We start from the raw sequence: 19511 nt of genomic DNA, 5'->3' as shown, positions 1-19511 counted from the left end.
CGCGTCCGAAAAGCACGTCATCGCTCATTTTCCTTTTGGCAACCACTGCGAAGCTGTTTTCTTTCAAACTCGATCAACGGGAAAGGAGGAGGGCGGGCGCTGCGTCGAAGCTGCAACCCCCCCCCCCCCTGGAGGGGAACCCTCCGCACGCCTATGGTTGATAGAGCGCTGCAATACGGTAGCGCATACCCGCTGTCACTTGTTGTTTCATATTTCGCGGGCTTTCTTTAAACACGGAAATAATCACCACGCAGCATGTACATTGCCACAAAAATTGTATCGATCGTTTTGGAATGCCTTCTACAACGAAAAGAACCGTAATTGACAGTTTCATAATTAGTTTTAGCATTGCCACTCGCCATCTGTCTTAGTCATTCGCGTTCGTTCATTATAAAAATAATGTAAACAAAGACTTCCGTTGGTTCTGTTCTCGTGGAGGATCTACTTCATTGTTTACCACACCTACAGCAGCTTTGGCAGCCATGCCTCGTCTTCAATTCTCGACATCCATCACAGCGGCGACAGCGCCTCGTTCTCCGGCTTTTATAACTCACCGCCAGATGTACTCTAGCGGGGGGAGGCTTCGCCCTTGGCCCCCTCTTTGCAGGAACGGGCATCAGCAACCGTCTGGTGGCTGCTCTCGTACCGTTGAGTGCGCTCCCTGCCAGCGTGGGCGTGCAGATGCCCCATCGTGGCTCGCAGCGGTATCCCGCGGCGCAGCAGGAGCCGTCCGGGCAGCACACCTGTCCGTACTCGACGGGCAGCAGGAGTACGTTCCCACCGGGTACTCGGGCGTGTGGCAGCAGCTGTTGCCAGCAGGGGCACGTGGTGTGGTCCTTGGCACTGACCGTCTCCTCTGGGCGCCCGCGAACATGACATTTGTATACGCACCGCAAACAGATATTGCTCAGCGCTGAGCAATAATTCTGGGTTTAACGTCTCAGAACAACGATATGACTATGATGCACGCTGTAGTGGGGGACTTCGGATTAATTTTCACCACGAGCGGTTGTTCAGCATGCGCCTAAATATGAAGCACGCATGTGTTCTTTGCATATGGCGCCACACGAACGGCGGTGAAATCTGGCCTCACGCTGGCGGCGTACCTGTACAGCGTAAGTCCAGTGCGGCACCGGTCACTGTACACCACGAGCGAATACATCGCGCGGGCCGAGACGCAGCCCCATGGTCTCGGCTCCGCTTAAAGCTGTGTTCACACGACGGACGTGATCGCGGAGGAATCAATCACGTGACACGTGACGTGATTCGGATCTCCCCGCAGCCAGCATTCACACGACAGAGGAGAATTCACGCCACAAGCGAGGATTTCGGTGGTTCTTTCCAAGGATCCCAACTGTCATTTGGGCCTCCGTCGTTTTTCGAATCGCCCTGCGCGGACCGAAGGAGGACCGCAGGAACGGGTTGCGTATGGCGACTTTGTACGCAATCCGCGCGCTCGAATCGCGATTTGGTCCGTCGTGTGAATGGCGCGCTGCCTTGGTGGCATAAGATGTCTATAAGTGCGCACGACGCCGCAAGCGACCAGTGGCGTAACCAGAAGTATTTTTCGTGAGATCCGACCCTTCTTTACGAATGCTCGTGCGTGTGTTTCTATACGTGCGCATATGCGTACATATAAAAATGTAAGAATTTCGGAAGGGGGCGCGGTTGAACACCCTAAAACCACATCCCCTATAGCTACGCTGCAGCAAGTGACGCATTGCGAGCAAGTGCGCCAAATTGAGCGATGCACAGCCGCGCACATTTATGCGAAAGCGGTCCTCTCGTTCGATTACGATATGATAATCTGCCCGAGGGTTCCAAGCTTTTTATATGTCTATTGTAACTTGTAGATTCGAATTTGTCGATATTTAATACATGTCTTTATGAAAGCTTGATTCGATCTCCACTCCATCTCACTATACTTAAACCTTAAGCTATATTCTTAATAGTGAGAAAGGCAGTCGGAAGACTAGTTCCAAAACCGTGCCTTCATGATGCTTACGCCGCATACTATACGGTACATCTCGAAAACTATGTAGGTTTGGGGTGCCAGTTTAAGTGCAATAGATGATTTCGTGTTGGACCGTGCTATCAAAACAAGGTGAAGGTACTTATTGTTGTCCGGGTAAATTTCAGTCATCTCCAAGAAATTTTCACTATCTGTACGGTCAGAGGACTGCCACTCACTCGGACTGCAAGACGAGCTGCGCAGGCTCCTGCGCAGAGGAGGCAGAAGAGCGGCTGGTGCGTACGACAAGGTGACACCGCCTTCGTCGTAGGAGCACGCTCCTTGCTGGCAACGGTGTCCACGCGGACAGCAGCCATGTTTCTCACTGGAGCTGCCTGTGTCGCTTTTGTAAAGGCAAGGCACGCCTCTGTCGTAAGGACAGCAGCCATAGCTGTCCAAACCGGGTGAAATGTTCATGCAGCTGGTGCCGAGGACGCATTTGCCACCGTCGGGGCACTTTCGAACACCAGATCCGTGGGCAGCACCTGGAGAGATAAAAAAAAGTGTTGGCAGACACCTCGGTCACTGGGACTGCGATCAGACGAAGTAGACGCAGCATTTATAAGTCAAGTCTCACCTTTCTCTCAACCGTCACATCACTTCCAGCTTCCACCACGTGACTGCCTTGTCACGCCTAACTTCCGTTTTCCCTCTCTCAAGGCCTCAAGTGACTTCCAGTTACCACTTTTGTTTTCACTCTCGCTGAGAACTTCCGTTTGTGGTTTACCCACTTCTTGTCTGTACTTTACCTCATTTTGGTATACACTTCGCTTACTGTTACAGCCTAGCTATATAAGGAAGGCCTCTTTCTGTGAGGGACAAGTTGAATTTGGTAAGAAATTATCGTCTAAATTATGGTAGTCATCACATAGAGTTACAAAAATTAGACGAAACATAAGATGACGTTGTCTTCTGAAGCACGTATATTACTTGCCACATTGGACGTTGTTACATTTTTTTTTTTTTTTTTTGCATTCGAGACATCATATAGCACGTGTCAACGGACTGAGCAGCAGGACGAATGTGAACTACCTTGAGCATTGTGCAGGATTATTGGCAAACACGTCCTTGTGCCGAGTGTGAAGATTTCCCTAGTGCACCGCCCTGGGGTGCTGGCCTTATTAAGCATGGTCTTATTAAGATGTGGCCTAATTACCTCGTTCTTTCGCTTGGCTTAATTGGCTGGTCACAGCATGTCCTGACTTAATTACCTAGGTATACCGCCCAGCCAATTAGCTAATCAGCCGGGAGCACATGCTCGGGGAGCTGGCACACGATGAAGACGACGAAGAGGGCGCGCGCCGGCCGAGCTGCGCGATAGAACGTACAGGGCCGACCATGACTGCCGCGATGATGTAAGGCGCTCGGCCGGAACTGATCTCAGAGGCCACGGTGCTGGTTATTCTAAAGAATGCTTAGTGCACACATTATAGCTCGAAAATGGATTTAAACAACCCGTGCCTCGAAAAAATATCGTTAGTGTAAGGCCGCATATGGTGGTGCGCCCTAAGGATGCCGGACGTGTTTACGATTTCAGGGGAGAAGACCGTGTCTCTTTCGCTCGCCGACGGCGGGCGCTGAGCTTTTCTTTATGTGTTGAGTGCTCAGGGCGAGAGCTGTTTCGCGCCAAGGGGTGAACCACGAGATCGCAGAATGCTGAGAGGGGTTGGATTTCGGAGCGGGGGACCAGTGCCGTACACCTCCCCCTGTGTTTGGAGTGCAATGTGGACAGTTGTGCCGGCTGCGATGGCGCCACGCAGGCAGTTGTGCGCCGCCTCCCCTCTGGTGGGCCACGGCCGCTGCGGTCTTGTTTTGAACTCCGGGAAGGCGCCGCTTCCGGGCAGGAGACAGACCACACTGCGTGGATCTGAAGCGCAGGCGGCGCTGTTCGATGAACCGGCCAGCGACGGGAACACGCTGCAGAGGCGAAACCCCAGTAGCCTATTTCGCGCCAAGTTGGAGGCGACGGTCCTTTTGCTGGCCGACGATGCCGCTGCAGCGCGGAATGTGTGAGCAATAAATTGCGCACATGTGGCGCCGGCGAATGACGCTTTGCGTGACCACGTGTCGACGAGAAAGAAGGAAAGCCATTGTTTTTCGTAATATCTTGGTTTTCCCTTTAGGCCCTGCCCGGTGGGCTGTGGCCTACGAGTACTTACGCGCTGGTTGGTCGCCACGGTCAAGGGAGGAATAAAGGGATGCCACCGCCCCCCCCTACTTTTTTTTTGTTTGTTGCAGTAGATATTGACCTGCACGTGAGTGGCACGTCAGTCTGGGCTGTAATCAGCGTTGCTGATAGATCGGTAAGGCTCCTTACAATGTACATAAAACTAGCCTGGGCCATGGGCGTCCGGAGGGGGGTGCAAGGGGGGGCAGCTGCCCCTCCCTGGAATTTCGGATAATATTTTTCTGTGCGGTAGCAATGCGTTACACAGCTTGATTAGCATACTCAGGTCCCGGCCTTCTCTATTTCCAAAAAATTTCGCACGTTGCACACTACTGATTAATCTTGCAGGTCATGTCATGGCAGTGAAAGCTGTCAGTGCTGGATCTCTCTCTCCCCCCCCCCCCCCCCTTGCACCCCCCTGCAATAAGTTCTGCGGACGCGCTTGGCCTGGGCTGTAATCAGAGCGCTGATAGATCAATGAGGCTAGTGGCAATTGCAAGTTAGGACAGTCTGGGCTCTAACTTTTTAAACAAGTAGAAGAGTGAGACTGTATATTTGTCCTGTTTTAATCTTTGTATCTATCTAAGCTCAGTTGTATGTATCATTTCGCGTTATCATAATTCCGCCTGACTTCCGCTGCTGCCTGCGTGTGAGTTCATCATCGCTGCCGATCACCGTCCAAGATCTCCGTGATCAACGACGAAGAACCATCAAAAACTTTACTTACAACATGCTACAAAGGACGGTACATATTTTCGAGTTGAAAGAGTCCACACCTAAAGTTTTCTTCCTTCAAATTTCTCTTCTTTTTCTTCTATCAATGAGTCTTTCTACCTTCGTTTAGTGTGAGGTATTGAACACTGCTTTGCTACGACTGAAAAATATCGGGCTATATCGGGAAAAATATCGAACTGAGGCTATTCAGTCTTACCTTCTAGGACTACCGTGCTTGAAAAAGTGGCACAGAACCACAAAGCAGCGTACTGCATGCTTTTCTGGAAGAAATGAAACACAAAATAAAAGAATAGTTTTATAAAGATGGGGTGGTAACTATATTACCTCTTCGTATGATTGTGAACTACAAAATCACGGGCATGTTTAAAGCCCAGTTTAAAAAAAAAACAATGGCGAAAATCGACGCTAAATATAGCCGAGTGAATGACACGTGACCACCCTTGCGCACATGACCACGCCGCTGTGACTTAGTGGCTGAGGTGCTGCACCGTTGAGCTTGAGGGCGCGGGTTCGATTTCCGGCCTCGGTGACCCCATTGCGATGAGGGCAAATTGCATGAACACCTGCGCGCTCACGTCTGTGGGAATGTTTATGTTTGTGTGTACCCCAAGTGGTCAATATTAAAAGGAAGTCCCACACTACGACGTGCCTCAATCAGTGGCGTACCAACTTGTTCTTGATTAGGCGGCCCTCGAAGCGCGCGCACACACACACACACACACACACACACACACACACACGCACACACACACCACACACACACACACACACACACACACACACACACACACACACACACTTATATATATATATATATATATATATATATATGTGTGTGGTGTGTGTGTGTGTGTGTGTGTGTGTGGAGACTCCAGCAGCATAATTGCACATCCGTATTATACAAGTAAGCAGTATTTTTTAGAGAACTTTTTGTTGGACGAGTTGGTGTACGTTCATATTTGACACGGGAGGCACTCTGTCCCGTGTCATTTATTGTGATTGTGTTCCTTCGCGCCTTAAAAGCAAAGATAAGTAGTATTTGCAGCCACGATTGTTTATACGTTAACTATTCAGATTTTCAAAAAAAGTGATAAATGCTTGGAGAGCAGCACAGGAAAAGACTATAGCACGGGAGATCAGGCAACGAGTGCACTTGACCGTGTTGCGTCCTCTCTCGTCCTTGTCTTTTGATGCGCCGCTTTCCTAGAATTTATCAGAATTTAACTAGCCTAGCAACGCATTTTAAAGAAGTGACTATAAGAAGAAATATTTATGAGCATATGTTACTTGTGTCGCTCCCAGCAGTACATTTCGTAGATACATTAGTGACTTTTCTTTTATATCAATAAGTTGTTATCGTTAATTGTGTTTATTAACAGAGTTATAGAAAAAAAATGCAGCGTAGGTTTTCCCCAATTAGTACCGACATACTTTACTTGCCAGCCTAGATGTTTGCCTGTATATTTTGTTTTGTTTGCTGTTAGTCTAGCTAGTGATTCTGCTATGCTATAATTCCTGTTAGTATATTCAGTAACATTATCAACTGGTCCAACTGTATTTTCTGGAGCATTGTCGGTGTATATGGGATTAACCTAGATAGTGCAGCGTTTATTATAAAAAGGCCACTGAAATAGGTACGAGATATTTCATGTTGCATAAACTACGCGGTTTTGAAACGGCACCTCTTGGTAATATTTTTATTGGTGGTTATTGCTCGAACGAGCAATGCGAATTATTTATTTTGTAAATACGTGCCTCGTACACAGGCGTGCCGACAGATGCAGGGTACACAAATGAAATTTTTACGTATAATACCAGTCGTTTTACAGAATTTACTCATCATACTCGTAGCGTGTTCATCACATATCATGTGTTCGTCAAGGTAGATTTATACCAGTATGGGTCTGTTAACCCTTGTTACTAGCTCTGCATCTTAATTTCTCAGAAAAGATAAAGTCGCGCCATCTGCAGAGACTACAAATTTAGCTTTGCTGTCAATGTTTGGGATATGGTAAATAGAGAGTGTAAACAGAAAAGGTCACAAAGCGCTTCCCCGTGAGGTAGTGCATCTGACAATTCACCTGCAAATATTACAATCTGAGTTCCACGTTATAGGTACGATTAGGTTCAAAAACTTGCTATGCCTCCAGTACCATAAAATTCCTACTTTCTTAACAAAGCGTTGTGGTTGACGAAGTGAACGGCTTTGGAGAGGTCTAAAAATAGGCCGAGTGCCACTTTGTGACACTGAGTTTTGCACTGTAACCTCACGAGCAACAACAGCAAGCTTCGTCGAAATGATTTTACGAAAGTATTGAGATTCATAAAGGTCAACGTATGGTACCTTCGGCGTTAGGTAGAACATCTACGTACTAAATTATTTCTGATACTGCCTTTGCTCGCCATTGGTTCTTCGGTATTGGCTATTATTTGTTGGTCGGCGCTAAAATAGCTTGCCTGTCACGCAACGTCACCAAACCGCGAAACTTACGTCGTTAGAATTACGTGTACGCACTAAACCGCGCATTAGTGCTGATATGTCGAACAATACCTAAATCGTTTCGTCTTGTTCCGAACGAAAGAGAAGATGGCATCGCGACGACGGTTTGGCAGAGGCTAGTCGCAGCAGGCGGCAAAAAGGACTTATCTACGTATAATAAATCGTTTCAGGGCTAGTACAACGTCGTTGAACCGTTCGTGCGCGTTTACGACATCGCTATGTAAACTCTTCTTCGTTGATAACGCGTCTTTTTTATCGCCTTAATCCAAGCTGCTAAGGTCCTTGGAAGCTACAGTATGATCAGCCAGTCCAATAAAATTATTTCAGAAACACAGGCGGAATCTTCATCCACCGCCGTTCCGCGTCAGCTCTGCCCGAGTATAACACTCAGCGCATCTGCGCGCTCATCGACCCACTTGAGCCAAGGGAATAGGGCAAGCAATGCTTTACGTTTTCGAAGAAAAAGCAGATGCATCTCCTGTAAACTGCAGTAACGTTAATTGACTGAAATCTTCATAAGTGCTACTGGTTCCCGCCCTAGCTTGCGTCGCCAGTGATGTAAATATGATGTCAGGTAGAACGGCATAAACACAGGACGGTACACTGACTCCTGAGAGCTCAGCTGTAGCCTCCCCCGCAGTGCAGAAGCGCAAGGCATGAAAGCGTTGCACAGGCGACTCGCACCGCAGAGAACCTACGGTGCGTCGTGTGAGGCGCGGAAGACGATATTCACTGCAGAAGCTGGGGATACATTTAAATTTCGTAATTTAATTTTGACAGTTGTGTCGAACAAAAACATCGCCATAGTTGTTGGTTTGTCACTGCGCTGCCGGCAGTGAAAGCTCACAAAAGTGGAGGAGGGGTGCTCAGCCCCCCGACCTTTGCGAGTTGGGGACCAGCGCCCCCCTTGACCCTTGCGCCCCCCCCCCCCCCCCGGTAGATACGCCTATGGCCTCAATACTATATCGCTTGGATCAACTTGAAACGCTAGAGGCCCACGGTGTGCCTCAATATTATATCGTTTCGATGAACGCGAAATGCTAGAGGTCCGTGTTTTCTGCGATGTGAGGGCACGTTAAAGAACTCCAGGTGGTTGAAACTGTCCGGAGCCCTCCGTGGTCTTGAGAAGCAAAACCCAAGAAATTGTAGTTAAAATATCATATCGTTGATAATATAAGATAACCCTTTCCATGATAATCTTATACAGGTTAGCCTGCTCACACACACACACACACACACACACACACACACACACACACACACACACACACACACACACACACACACACACACACACACACACACACACACACACACACACACACACACACACACACACACACACACACACACACACACACACACATCTTTATACACAAAAAAAGTAAATATTAATTTTTCATTAAAGTCATTAAAAACACCAACAGCGCTTTCGTGTTGCCTGCGCTGCTTTGCCACGGGCAAAAAAGAGGTGCCGAAACTCCAAGCTCAAAATGCGTTGCAAATGTAGTGCTGCCTTCAGAATCTGTCACTCTGCGTTGTAACGGGAACAGTCACGCAGGGCGTGTTTTAAGTCTTCCCCAGTGTTGCATGTGGTGCACAGAGTTGTTTTGGGGCGCAAAACACAAGAAGATTTTTCAATGCGCCTGGTCATGTATACTGTGATGATGACCAAGAGAACAGAGTTTTGGGCTAGTTGGTTTGGTACATTCAATGAAGCCGTATAGCGCTGAAAACACAGGGACCATTACAGCAGCCAGCGCACGCATTCCCATGATTTGGGGACATTTGTGCGTGGCGCCATCTCTTGGTGGTAGCAATGGCGTCCTGCCATAGCTGAATGGAAAATCGGCGAAAAAAAATCATATCGCTTGAAAAAAGCAAGCTATCAAAAATGACTCGGGGTTTCATACAGTAGAGACCTACTGGAACTTTTTGGTAAAATTACAGTATGCACTACAAAGCATGTGGCTTCCAAAAACAATTGAACACCACCCATTAGAAAAACATGGGGCCTCATTGTAAAATTTTAAACACTCCGGGAAACCACGCGGTTTGTGGTGCGACATTGTAATTTTAACAGAATGTTCAAATAAGTCTCTACCTCTAACACCGTGGTCTCTACTGTAGAGAACCGGGAGTGGTTTTTGACGACAAACTTTTTTCGTCAGGTAGAAATTTTTTCGCATATTTCCCATTCAGTTACGGCAGGCCACTGCAGTCATCGAAGAGAGATGGCAGTACGTGCATATGTCCCCAAATCCTGGTAATGTCCTGACCACAGCGCACGTCCTGTCTTCTTCCTTTTGTTTTCAGCGCAATATGGCTTCATCGAATGTGATGACGGGCTTACGAAGTGATAGCTGTCCCACCGTCCCGACAAGTACAACGCCGTGCCTTTTACCAGTCATTCAGGAAAATTGCACCAATGTCGTAAACGACGTTGCAGGTTTGCGTTATATGACAAGCACGGATGTTCCCTGCGATAAGTTTTACGTTTTCATCAACTGTTAAGCCCATGTAACGAGGACGGTGGGCAAAGCCATATGAATGCTCCGGAAATCGGTGGCGGATCAGGCAAAGCTGGCCGGCAGTTGTGTATAGACTGTTTCAAGATTGCGATAGCAGGAGCACGTGGTGTACCCTAAGAAACTTCCGGTCACCTCATTTATTATTCTGCAACACCGAAGCGTAAAGCGTTTTTTTAAGATTTGTCAGAGTAAGGGAATACTCTTTTTCCACGTTCACATAAAGGAAAGGCGCTTATAGTTAAAGACTAACTCTTTTAATGTTGTGTGTCGCTTAGAAGAATATTTAATTCAAATATTTTGCTAGACACAGGGAGAAAAGTGTTGAAACTCTACGGGCTCCTCGCCAAGGCTTTTGTTCCCCGCCAATCCTGCTAGCCTACGCCAGCGCAGGAAACCGGAAGCGGTCCAGGGCCTGTGTTAGTAAACAGTGAAACCGTGAATAGATATCCGTCCGTAGCCCTGCGTTAGGCGCGCAGTCTGCCCACTTGGTGTTCCTATGAGAGCGTCAAATGTGGACTGGGTCCTACTGACACACCGCCACACCTCTCGCCGCACAGGAACATGCGAAGTTTGTTGTTTGTAAGCCAGCGTATACATTTCCCAATTAAATATTGCCAGGTTTATATGTTCTGCCAGAATCATTGCGTCGTCACTTCTAAGTGTCAAGAGAAGCTCAACCCCGCTCCTACTTTCGCTACTGCAGGGACCGAGCATGTGACAGCCCGTCCTACCTGTTGCCGGTTAGACAGAGATGGCCCGGCTCGCGACTTCCATGCCCGATCTCCGGCTTTTCCTGCGCCAGGGTCTGGGATAATCCGTCACATCACCCAGCATACATAAGCATGCAGCCTTACTATGTAACGCCAACTATATACATTCAATACTCGATCTAACGTAACGCGATATCACGAAGTTCCCGGTCTAACGAAAAAAAATTTCTATTTTCCGCCAGACGCCCATAGGGTTCAATATAGTTGTCATCAACCCGAATTAACGAAACTGACTTGGCTGTAAACGCGATTTAACGAAATTTTTTCCTGAAGTAAGCTCGCGAAAATGGGGCGATTTTTTTCCAATTCTGACACAGGCGGGTTTTTCTTCGAGCGTGCGCTCTAATGCTGTCGAGTTAAAATGCATAGTCGCCCTAGTCATAGTTTCAGTTTGGCGAGACTGCACGCTGTGCCCATGCAGTAAACCTAACAGTCGATAGCGCTCTTCGTAGCAGATGGTGCTAAGGGTGACGGTGCTTTATTGTCCCTGTAAGGGCTCCTACAGGAATATGTTGGTTACCTTAGTTATTCTATCGCTTATGAGAAAGACGGTACTGATGGTCTCCTCCCAACATTCGCGCTTGCCATCCGGCTCGCACAATCACTGTTATCGTTCTCCTCTTAAGTGCGGATCACTTTGGGGTCCGTGCTGTCGTATGCTGGCATCGTATGCTGCAGTAGTCGTCTCATGTCGCTTGGCGTCACGCCGGCAAAACATCGTATAGCATAGCCATGCGTAGCAAGGAGGCGAGAAATGGAAGTGAGGGAGAGGAGGAAGGGATGGAGGGAGAGGAGGGAGGGATATGCTGACATCGTATGCTGTCATCTCATGTCATCGCTTGGCGTCACGCAAGCAAGCGGGCGGGAAAGGGAACCGAGGATGAGGGGAGTGACGTCAGGGTGAGGAGGACGGGGAGGAGAATGGGAGAGGGCAAAGCATGGCATAGCTATGTACGGCGTCACGCAGCCCAGCCAAAACCATATATAGCCTAGCCATGTATAGTATGTATAGTAAGAGTGCGGGAAATGGAAGTGAGGGTGAGGAGGAGGAAAAGAAGGAGGGGAGAGGGTTAAAGCATGGCATAGCCATGTATGGCGTCACGCAGGCAGAACCATGTATAGCATAACCAACAAGAAACTGTTTCTGTAACGCTTCCTTGTGCCATGACTTAAGGGTTTGCAAGCCGCCGGCAACATCCCCTACCCTCCACCTGGGTAGTGGGTAGCGCCTGTTCGTAACGCGATGCAACGAAAGGCGCGAAAACCGCCTACACGAGTGATAACCATGCACGATTAGGTACAGCATGCGACAAATAATTATTTGTGATTCTGCATCTTTCTCGCCATTAGTCCTTAGCCAACGGTCAGAGATCTTTTGTCTACGCTAAAGTAATATTCATGTCACGCGACGTGACAAAACCGCTAAAATTCGAGACGTCAAAAATGATGTGTACGTACTTGTGGTGGCAACCGACAAAGCAAGCAAGGAAGACGCGGCAGTCCTCCTCTCCATAACCGGTTCTCCGCTCGCCTACTCGACTCCTTTACCACGCGGTGAAGGAAAAGGCGAGGGGAGCGAAGAGACAAGAATACGTTGAGTCAGTTAAGCACAAGCGTCCCAACCGTGGTGACCCGGACAAGGCTTACCGCCGTTTCAACATATCGACGCCATGCAAACCGCAACTGACGCACCAGTCATTGCCATCGTCGACATCAAGTTCCCACCGTTTTGGACAGCGGACCCGCAGCTTTGGTCCCAATTCGCCGCTCGTAGCATTACTGCCGACCTAACAACAGCGAGCGAAATACACTGTTTGCTGATCGCTCCACCTGCAGAGGACGCATGCACAAAGTTCAAGCACCTGCTCATCCGCCCTCTCACGCCATCAGAGCCTCAGCGACTGCAACAGCTACTGCGCGCCAGGGAACTCGCCGACCGGACCCCCAGTCAACTATTGCGCCCCATGAGGCAGCTATACCGCATACGGCCGACGCTGCAACCACCGACGCTGACAGCAGACTGCTTCGCGAGCTCTTCTTGCATGCAGCGACTTCCCACCAACGTGCGCATGGTCCTCGCCTCGTCTGCCAACAAAGACCTTTCTCAGCTCGCGGACCTATAGTGGTGGCGGTCGCTCCGCCGTCAATCGCGGCACTGCAGGCAGACGTCCCCCCTTGCGCGCCTACCACCGAGCTGCAGGACATCCGGGAGCCGATATCCCGCCTCGCCGGCACAGTTGCAGCGATACAGGCCCGCAGCACACCCAAAGAGTACCGGCGTTCTCCAGCGCAACAGATAACCTGGTAGTACCACAGGAAGCATGGCAACGCTGCTCGCAAATGCATTCCTCCTTGCGATCATGCGAGAAACGACTGCTGCCGGCACTGAGGGCGACCAGTGTCCCGGACACCCCGGAACGTCGTCCATCAGTGTTTTTCCTCACCGACCGCGACAGTGGCCTACGATTCCTCGTGCACACCGGCGCTGAGGTGAGCGTGTTGCCTGTTCGGTCAAAAGATCGCCGTGTCCCCACTGCGTCCCCCCTTCAAGCGGTTAATAACACAACTATTGCCACCTACAGACATCGCTCGCTGCCACTGAATTTAGTCTTAAACAGAACGTTCCGATGGATTTTCATCGTGGCAGAGGTGAAGTTGCCACCATGGGTGCGGACTTCCTTCGACATTTCGGCCTTCTCGTCGATGTGTGTAACAGCTAGGCGCCTCCACGATCCCGTGTCGCAGGCGACGGTGCAAGGCAACCCCTCGAAACACCCTCCGCTGAGTCCCACTTTGCTCGGGCCGACTGGCGCCGAACGCTTTGCTCGCATTCTCCACGAGCTTCCCGAGTTGAGGCAGCCGCCAGCCGGCTCCGTAGTGAAGCACGAGGTGCGCCACTACATCGGCACCAGCGGCCCACCCGTACACGCGCGGCCTCGCCGTTTGTCTCTGGCGAAGTTAAAAGTCGTCCGACAAGAATTTGACCACATGTTGGAACTAGGGATCATCAGGCCCTCGTCGAGCGCCTGGGCATCTCCACTCCATATGGTGCCAAAGTCAACACCGGGAGACTGGCGACCATGCGGGGACTACAGGGTGCTGAACCTGGTTACTACACCAGACAGGTGCCCGGTACCGCACATACACTACATCACGGCGAGACTTCACAGTGCCGCTATCTTTTCGAAGATCGACCTGGTACCAATCCCGTTGCCCCGAAGGATGTCCCGAATACTGCCATCGCAACGCCCTTCGGACTTTTCGAATTTCTTCGAATGCCATTCGGCCTCCGAAACGCGGGTCAGACATTCCAGTGGTTCATGGACGGTACTATACGCGGCCTCAGATTCTGCCATGCCTATCTTGGTGACTTGCTAGTCGCAAGCAGCACTCTGGAAGAGCACGAGAATCATCTGCGCATCGTCTCCCAGCGCTTAGTGGAGCACGGGGTGGTCGTGAACATGGCCAAATGCGAGCTTGGCGTGCGCCAGCTATCGTTCCTGGGACACGTCATCTCTGCCTCAGGAGTTCTGCCTCAGCCCAACAAGGTTGAAGCCATACAAGGATTTCCGCAGCCTATGGTTACTGTATATGCTACCTAAAGGAATCATATACAGTAACTCTACCGCAGCCGACTGCAAAGCGCCAGCTTCGAGAATATCTCGGTTTGGTAAACTTCTACCGTCGTTTCATCCCCCGCTGCGCCCAAATCCTTCAGCCTCTCCACCTGCTGGCCACTTTACGAAACGGCTCAGACACCCTCTCCTGGTCTCAAGACACAATGGAAGCCTTGCGCAAGGTCAAGGACGCCTTGGCAAAAGGCCCGGCGTCCCGCAGCGTGTAAAAGTGGATGCCTCCTACACAGCTATCGGGGCTGCATTACAGCAGCTCGTTGGCACCCGATTTCGTCCTTCTCGAGAAAGTTAAGCCCCACCGAGCGCCGCTATCCCCGGAAGAGAACTGCTGGCCGTGTGCTTGTATCCCACATTTTCGCCATTTCCTGGAAGGTGTAGAGTTTTTCGTCCTCACCGACCACGAACCGCTTACTTATGCATTGCGCTCGCTAAGATCCGACGGTGGAGCACACACAGCACGGTAACTGCACCCAATGCCATATATATCAACGACTGACATCCGCCACGTCAAAGGCCACCTGCTGGACAAAAAATTAAACGGAATATTAGAACGGCAACGAAGAATTTTGAAATGAGGAAGACAGTCTTCATGCACCACATATTTTCTCAAACTGCGAAGCCAACTAACAAATGTTTCTCAATTTTGCCTGAAATCTTACAGGCGCCACGGCAGCAGACTGGAGGCAAGCTTCAGTTATTAACATGCACGGAAATTTTAACACGCCACATCCAAAATGCGGCCGCCTTGGCTATCAATTTGTTCAAAAAGGCACAGGTAGACTTCGATGTAATGACCTGTTTCACTTTTTACAAGTTCGATCATGTCCATAGAACATATATATCTTGAACCACACAGCCTCGAGGTATGTCTACCTGTGGTTTTGATAAGAACGAAGTTTTACTGTGACAGAAAAGGAAGGCCATGCGATAAATCCTGATCCGGCTCAATCGCGATCGAAAGTGCCCATGTGACAGGGGTCTAGTCATTGCAGGCGCGGTCCTTCAATTGCAGTTAAGTATATTCTGACTGAGGCATGTCGCGATAAAGTGCACGCGTATGCGCCGCTCGGTCAGGATACGGTTTTGATCGCAATCCAAACATAGGTCGGTAAAAAATGTGGAGCTCACTCAGACTCACTCATGAAATATATTTTGCCCTTAGGGCTCACTAGGACTCAGACTCACCAAAATTTTTCTCAACCGGACTCACTCGTCAAACTCACCAAAATATTACTCACTTGGACTCGCTCAGGCTCAGACTCACGGCTCTCTCTGAGTCTGAGTGAGTCAACTCATGAGTCCGTTAGCGTATAACTGGCTTTTTCGACCATGGTGTCAATTGTCTTTAACACCAAGATCTCGTATAATTGATGCTCTGCTTGGCGTCTTTTGATCTCGCACTTTCAAATATGAGTTATCAGTGGTTGCAACCTAGTAAGGACATTTTTATTGAAAGGGGTGACTCATACGAGATATTTTTATCACCATAGGCGTGCGCAGGGTTCCCCATTAGAGGGGGGGGGGGGGGGCAGAGGTTCGTCGCAGCGCCCCCTCACCCTCAAAAGTCAATGTATAGTCAATGTATGGGGCAGATTTTGCGCCCCCCCCCCCCTTCTTAGGTGACTAGAAGGATCAATGTACGGGGCAGATATTGCGCCCCCCTCTTAGGCGATTAGGGGGGGCGGCCGCCCCACCACCCCTGCCCCCCCCCCCCCCCCCCCCCCTGTGCGCACGCCTATGTTTATCACGAACTTCCTGTTAAAGAGATTGCGGGGGAGGGGGGGAGGTCAGCCTGCTCCCCTGCCCCTCTCCGTAACTCAGGCCTCTGCTTAATAAATATTGAGCTGAACGCTGAACGCATGAATGCTAGTGCTTTCAGTATGCGTGCGTCGACGGGAGTATAAACGTGAGTCGACATAAGGCAGGTAGTAATGTTGAAGTTGTGTAGATAAAACCATCGGTCGGCAAAAAAGTCTAGAGCTCGCTCAGACTCAGTCAAGGAATATATTTTGCGCTTAGGGCTCACTCAGATTCACCAAAGTTTTCCTCAACCGGACTCACTCGGACTCAGACTCACTAAACATTTTCTCAACCGGACTCACTCGGACTCAAGCTCACCAAAATATTACTCACCCGGACTCACGCAGACTCACGGCTCGATCTGAGTCTGAGTGAGTCAACTCATGAGTGGGTTTGCCGACCTATGAATCCAAAGCACCTGTGCGACAGTTCAACAGTTGAGGGCCGGCATCCACGCTGCGTCTAGATTTGCTACAAGAGACTTCGGACACTACGCCAAGCCATGCTTTCGCAGTAATATCGATTAGGAACCGCACGTATTCTCAGCTACAGCGTTAAAAACTGACATAATCGCCTAATTAAACTCATCCCGTTGCATTTTGCGAGAGAACACAAAACAGCCATCGTGCAGCGCAATGTCGGACAGTAGCGCGGCACGAAAATATCTGCTGCTTTCAGAAAAAAAAAAGAAAGGTAAAGCGCACTAGATTTAATCTGGCCATTTACATGCGTAAATTTAAGGCGTTTTTTGATATGATACAGTTCTTAAAAAAAAATGGCACTATTCCACCGTTCGAAAATGTAGTCACATGAAATAAGATGCACGTTCCGACATTCAGAGCAGGCTGAGCGGCTGTAGCGCTTGCGAATCTGCAATCGCCCGCTACTGAGAGCCACAAACGGGGTGCACCGTGTTGTGCGCCAGCCCGTTTCAGCCATCGTTTATTGTATCTATGAACGATGGTTTCAGCTAGAGTTCAGCCGTTCAGCACCCCCAAGCAAATGCTCGCACCGCGGCGCCTCTGTCGGCCAAACATGGCGGCCGCCTGCGCCTACGAGCACTGGGAACAAGCAAAATAGAAAAATTTAGGTGGTTTGAACTCCCCCTCCCCCTTGGCTGTCGGCGTCTCGAAGTTGCGCCTTCGCACGTGCGCGCAACAGTGAAGAGGTGAAGAGAAGAAGCCACTACGAAAAACCGAACGGAGGAACGCGCAGCCGAAACTGAATTCAAATCACCCGCCGATGCCGAACCAAAGCCGCGCATGCGCAATCGGCCTCCTGCGCAAAATAGTGGAAGAAAAAAAAAAAAACGCTCTCTCCAGAGAACATCTACCACCTTCCCTGATAACGGAGCGCTGTTCCCTGTTTTATCTCACGACACTTACGATCAGAAGCCGTAAAAGAAGGATGGCGAGTACGCAGACAAAATCGAGTATCCGCGGCTGTTCGCGGTACAGCCAGCGTGACTTCGGTCATAGATGTTCTCTGCTTCGGTGTCTCCGATTATGCTTCGATCAGCGTTGCTTCGATTTAGAGAAAAATGACGGTGTCAGCGTTATCAGCGTCTTTTGTGGCGGCTGAGGAGGACGAGCGCAGGAGAAGAAAGACCGGCGCTACCGAAGCTGCATTCGACATGCCAGACGACGTGTTTCAGCAGCACTTTCACATGATCAAACCAACAGTGTGTTTCCTGTGCGAAGAGTTGGCCGAAGAACTCGGAAGCGTGCGAACGCTGTCAGTAGAACAACAAGTGTTGTGCGCTCTGCGATTTTTCGCGACGGGGAGTTTCTCGACGGTGGAAAACGACGGAACGTTTGGCGTCGCCCAGGCCGCTGTCAGCGAGTGCGTGCTGCGTGTGGCGAAAGCAATCGTCCACGTCGGGACCCGCGACAAGTGGGTCGAGTTCCCGCGGACGCCGCAGGACAAGGCGGTCGTGAAGGATGTGTTCCGTATGCACGGCGGCATTCCAGGTGTTATCGGGTGTGTGGACTCCACTCTTGTCGCCATCAAAGAACCGGAATGCGATGACGAGGCATGGTTCATGGCTTATGACGTGGGATACTATGCCCTCAACGTCATGCTTGTGAGTTTCGCTTCCACCACCTTGCTTTCTTTCTTTCTTTTTCTAAGTGCGCAGCACTTCAGGGGCCCGGCTTGTCCATCCGCTGTTCATGTCGCATGGTCACGCAGCAGTCAATACAGCCCTAAAACAAGGTTAACAAGGCTCAAAACCAGTGCAGAATGAACTAACAAGGTCCAAGAGAACGTAAACTACAGAAATAACCAAGAATCAATTGCAACAACTTATTGAATTTGCGAAAAATGTCTGAAGAGAGGGCGCCACCGCCTCGGCAAGCGCTTGCTTGCCAAGGGATTCGCTGGGTTGCCCATGCTACGCACTTCTTCAGGTTTCGTGATTGTGGAGCACAGGATTTACGACTAAAGCAAGACCGACACAATATCGACAGTAGCGCGAGAATTAGAACTACACCGGGGCCTACACAAACACAACATTAGCACAGGATTTAGCGCGGGATTTAGAACTACGCCAGGACTTACACAACTACATTTTTAAAATTTCCCTATTGTCAAGTACTTGCACGTAGCAACGCATATCTCATTTTGTCCATGCTTTCGTCGTCAGATCTGTAACGCAGAGGCAAGGATTCTAGCCATCGACCCATCCCGACCAGGATCGGACCCTGATTCTCATGTTTGGATCGCCAACTGGTTGCGTCGTCGGTTCCTGGACGGTCTCATTATCAAGCCCGGCGAGTTTCTTCTTGGTGAGGAAAAGTTACTATGTCACAGGCATTCAGTCCCCTTCCAAAAATAATGATAGTAAGAATTGCTAGACGTTTTACGTCCCAAAACCGCAATATGATTACGAGAGGTGCCGTAGTGGAGGGTTCTAGAAATTTAACTACCTGATGTTATTTAACGTGCACCAATATCTAAGCACTACACAGGCTTCTAGCATTTCACCTCCATCGAAATGCGGCCGCCACGGCTGGGATTTGATCTTGTGACCTTCGGCTCAGCAGTCGAGCACCATAACCACTAAGCCATCATGGTGGGTTCCTTCCTAAATTAAAATCCTTGATAAACACCTGCCGCCAAGCTCCTGCACCACCCATCTCACTATCTAGAGGGTGCTTTCTTGTATATACGTACATGTATGTGTGATAAGTAGAATATTGTTGAATTAATTTGTATAGTGGTTAAAATCGGAACTTTAATGTCATTCAGCATGTCATGGTTGGGACACTGGATTTATTGTGACCTCGTGGGGATGTTGTTTACATAAACTGCGGTGCACAAGTGTGCGTGTTAAAGCCACAGCTGTACAAAGCTCACTACTC

General features: G+C 49.6%; 3 protein-coding genes across 3 annotated transcripts; 2 read left to right on the top strand and 1 right to left on the bottom strand.

The window, feature by feature from the left end:
- Positions 1-567: 567 nt before the first annotated feature.
- Positions 568-5167, bottom strand: LOC125756812 (uncharacterized). Its single transcript, XM_049411772.1, has 4 exons — positions 5110-5167; positions 2191-2496; positions 647-856; positions 568-599 (listed from the first exon to the last, which is right to left on the bottom strand). Exons 1-4 carry the CDS (start codon positions 5165-5167, stop codon positions 568-570), a joined length of 606 nt encoding a protein of 201 aa, XP_049267729.1.
- A 7887-nt stretch (positions 5168-13054) lies between these two features.
- On the top strand, positions 13055-14316 carry LOC119378511 (uncharacterized). Its single transcript, XM_037647623.1, has 3 exons — positions 13055-13204; positions 13460-13636; positions 13726-14316. The coding sequence occupies exons 1-3, from the start codon at positions 13055-13057 to the stop codon at positions 14314-14316; spliced, it is 918 nt and encodes a 305-aa protein (XP_037503551.1).
- A 3373-nt stretch (positions 14317-17689) lies between these two features.
- LOC119378510 (putative nuclease HARBI1) lies at positions 17690-18935 on the top strand (the record flags this gene model as incomplete). The annotated part of the gene is made up of 2 exons (XM_037647622.1): positions 17690-18232; positions 18794-18935. Coding segments are annotated over exons 1-2 (685 nt in total), but the record flags the coding sequence as incomplete, so codon positions are not given.
- Positions 18936-19511: the final 576 nt, after the last annotated feature.

This window comes from Rhipicephalus sanguineus, unplaced genomic scaffold (genome assembly GCF_013339695.2).
Source record: "Rhipicephalus sanguineus isolate Rsan-2018 unplaced genomic scaffold, BIME_Rsan_1.4 Seq853, whole genome shotgun sequence".
In the NCBI taxonomy this organism is placed as follows: domain Eukaryota; kingdom Metazoa; phylum Arthropoda; class Arachnida; order Ixodida; family Ixodidae; genus Rhipicephalus; species Rhipicephalus sanguineus.
Note: the sequence above shows the minus strand (reverse complement) of the source record. Positions and strands in the feature narration are given on the sequence as shown.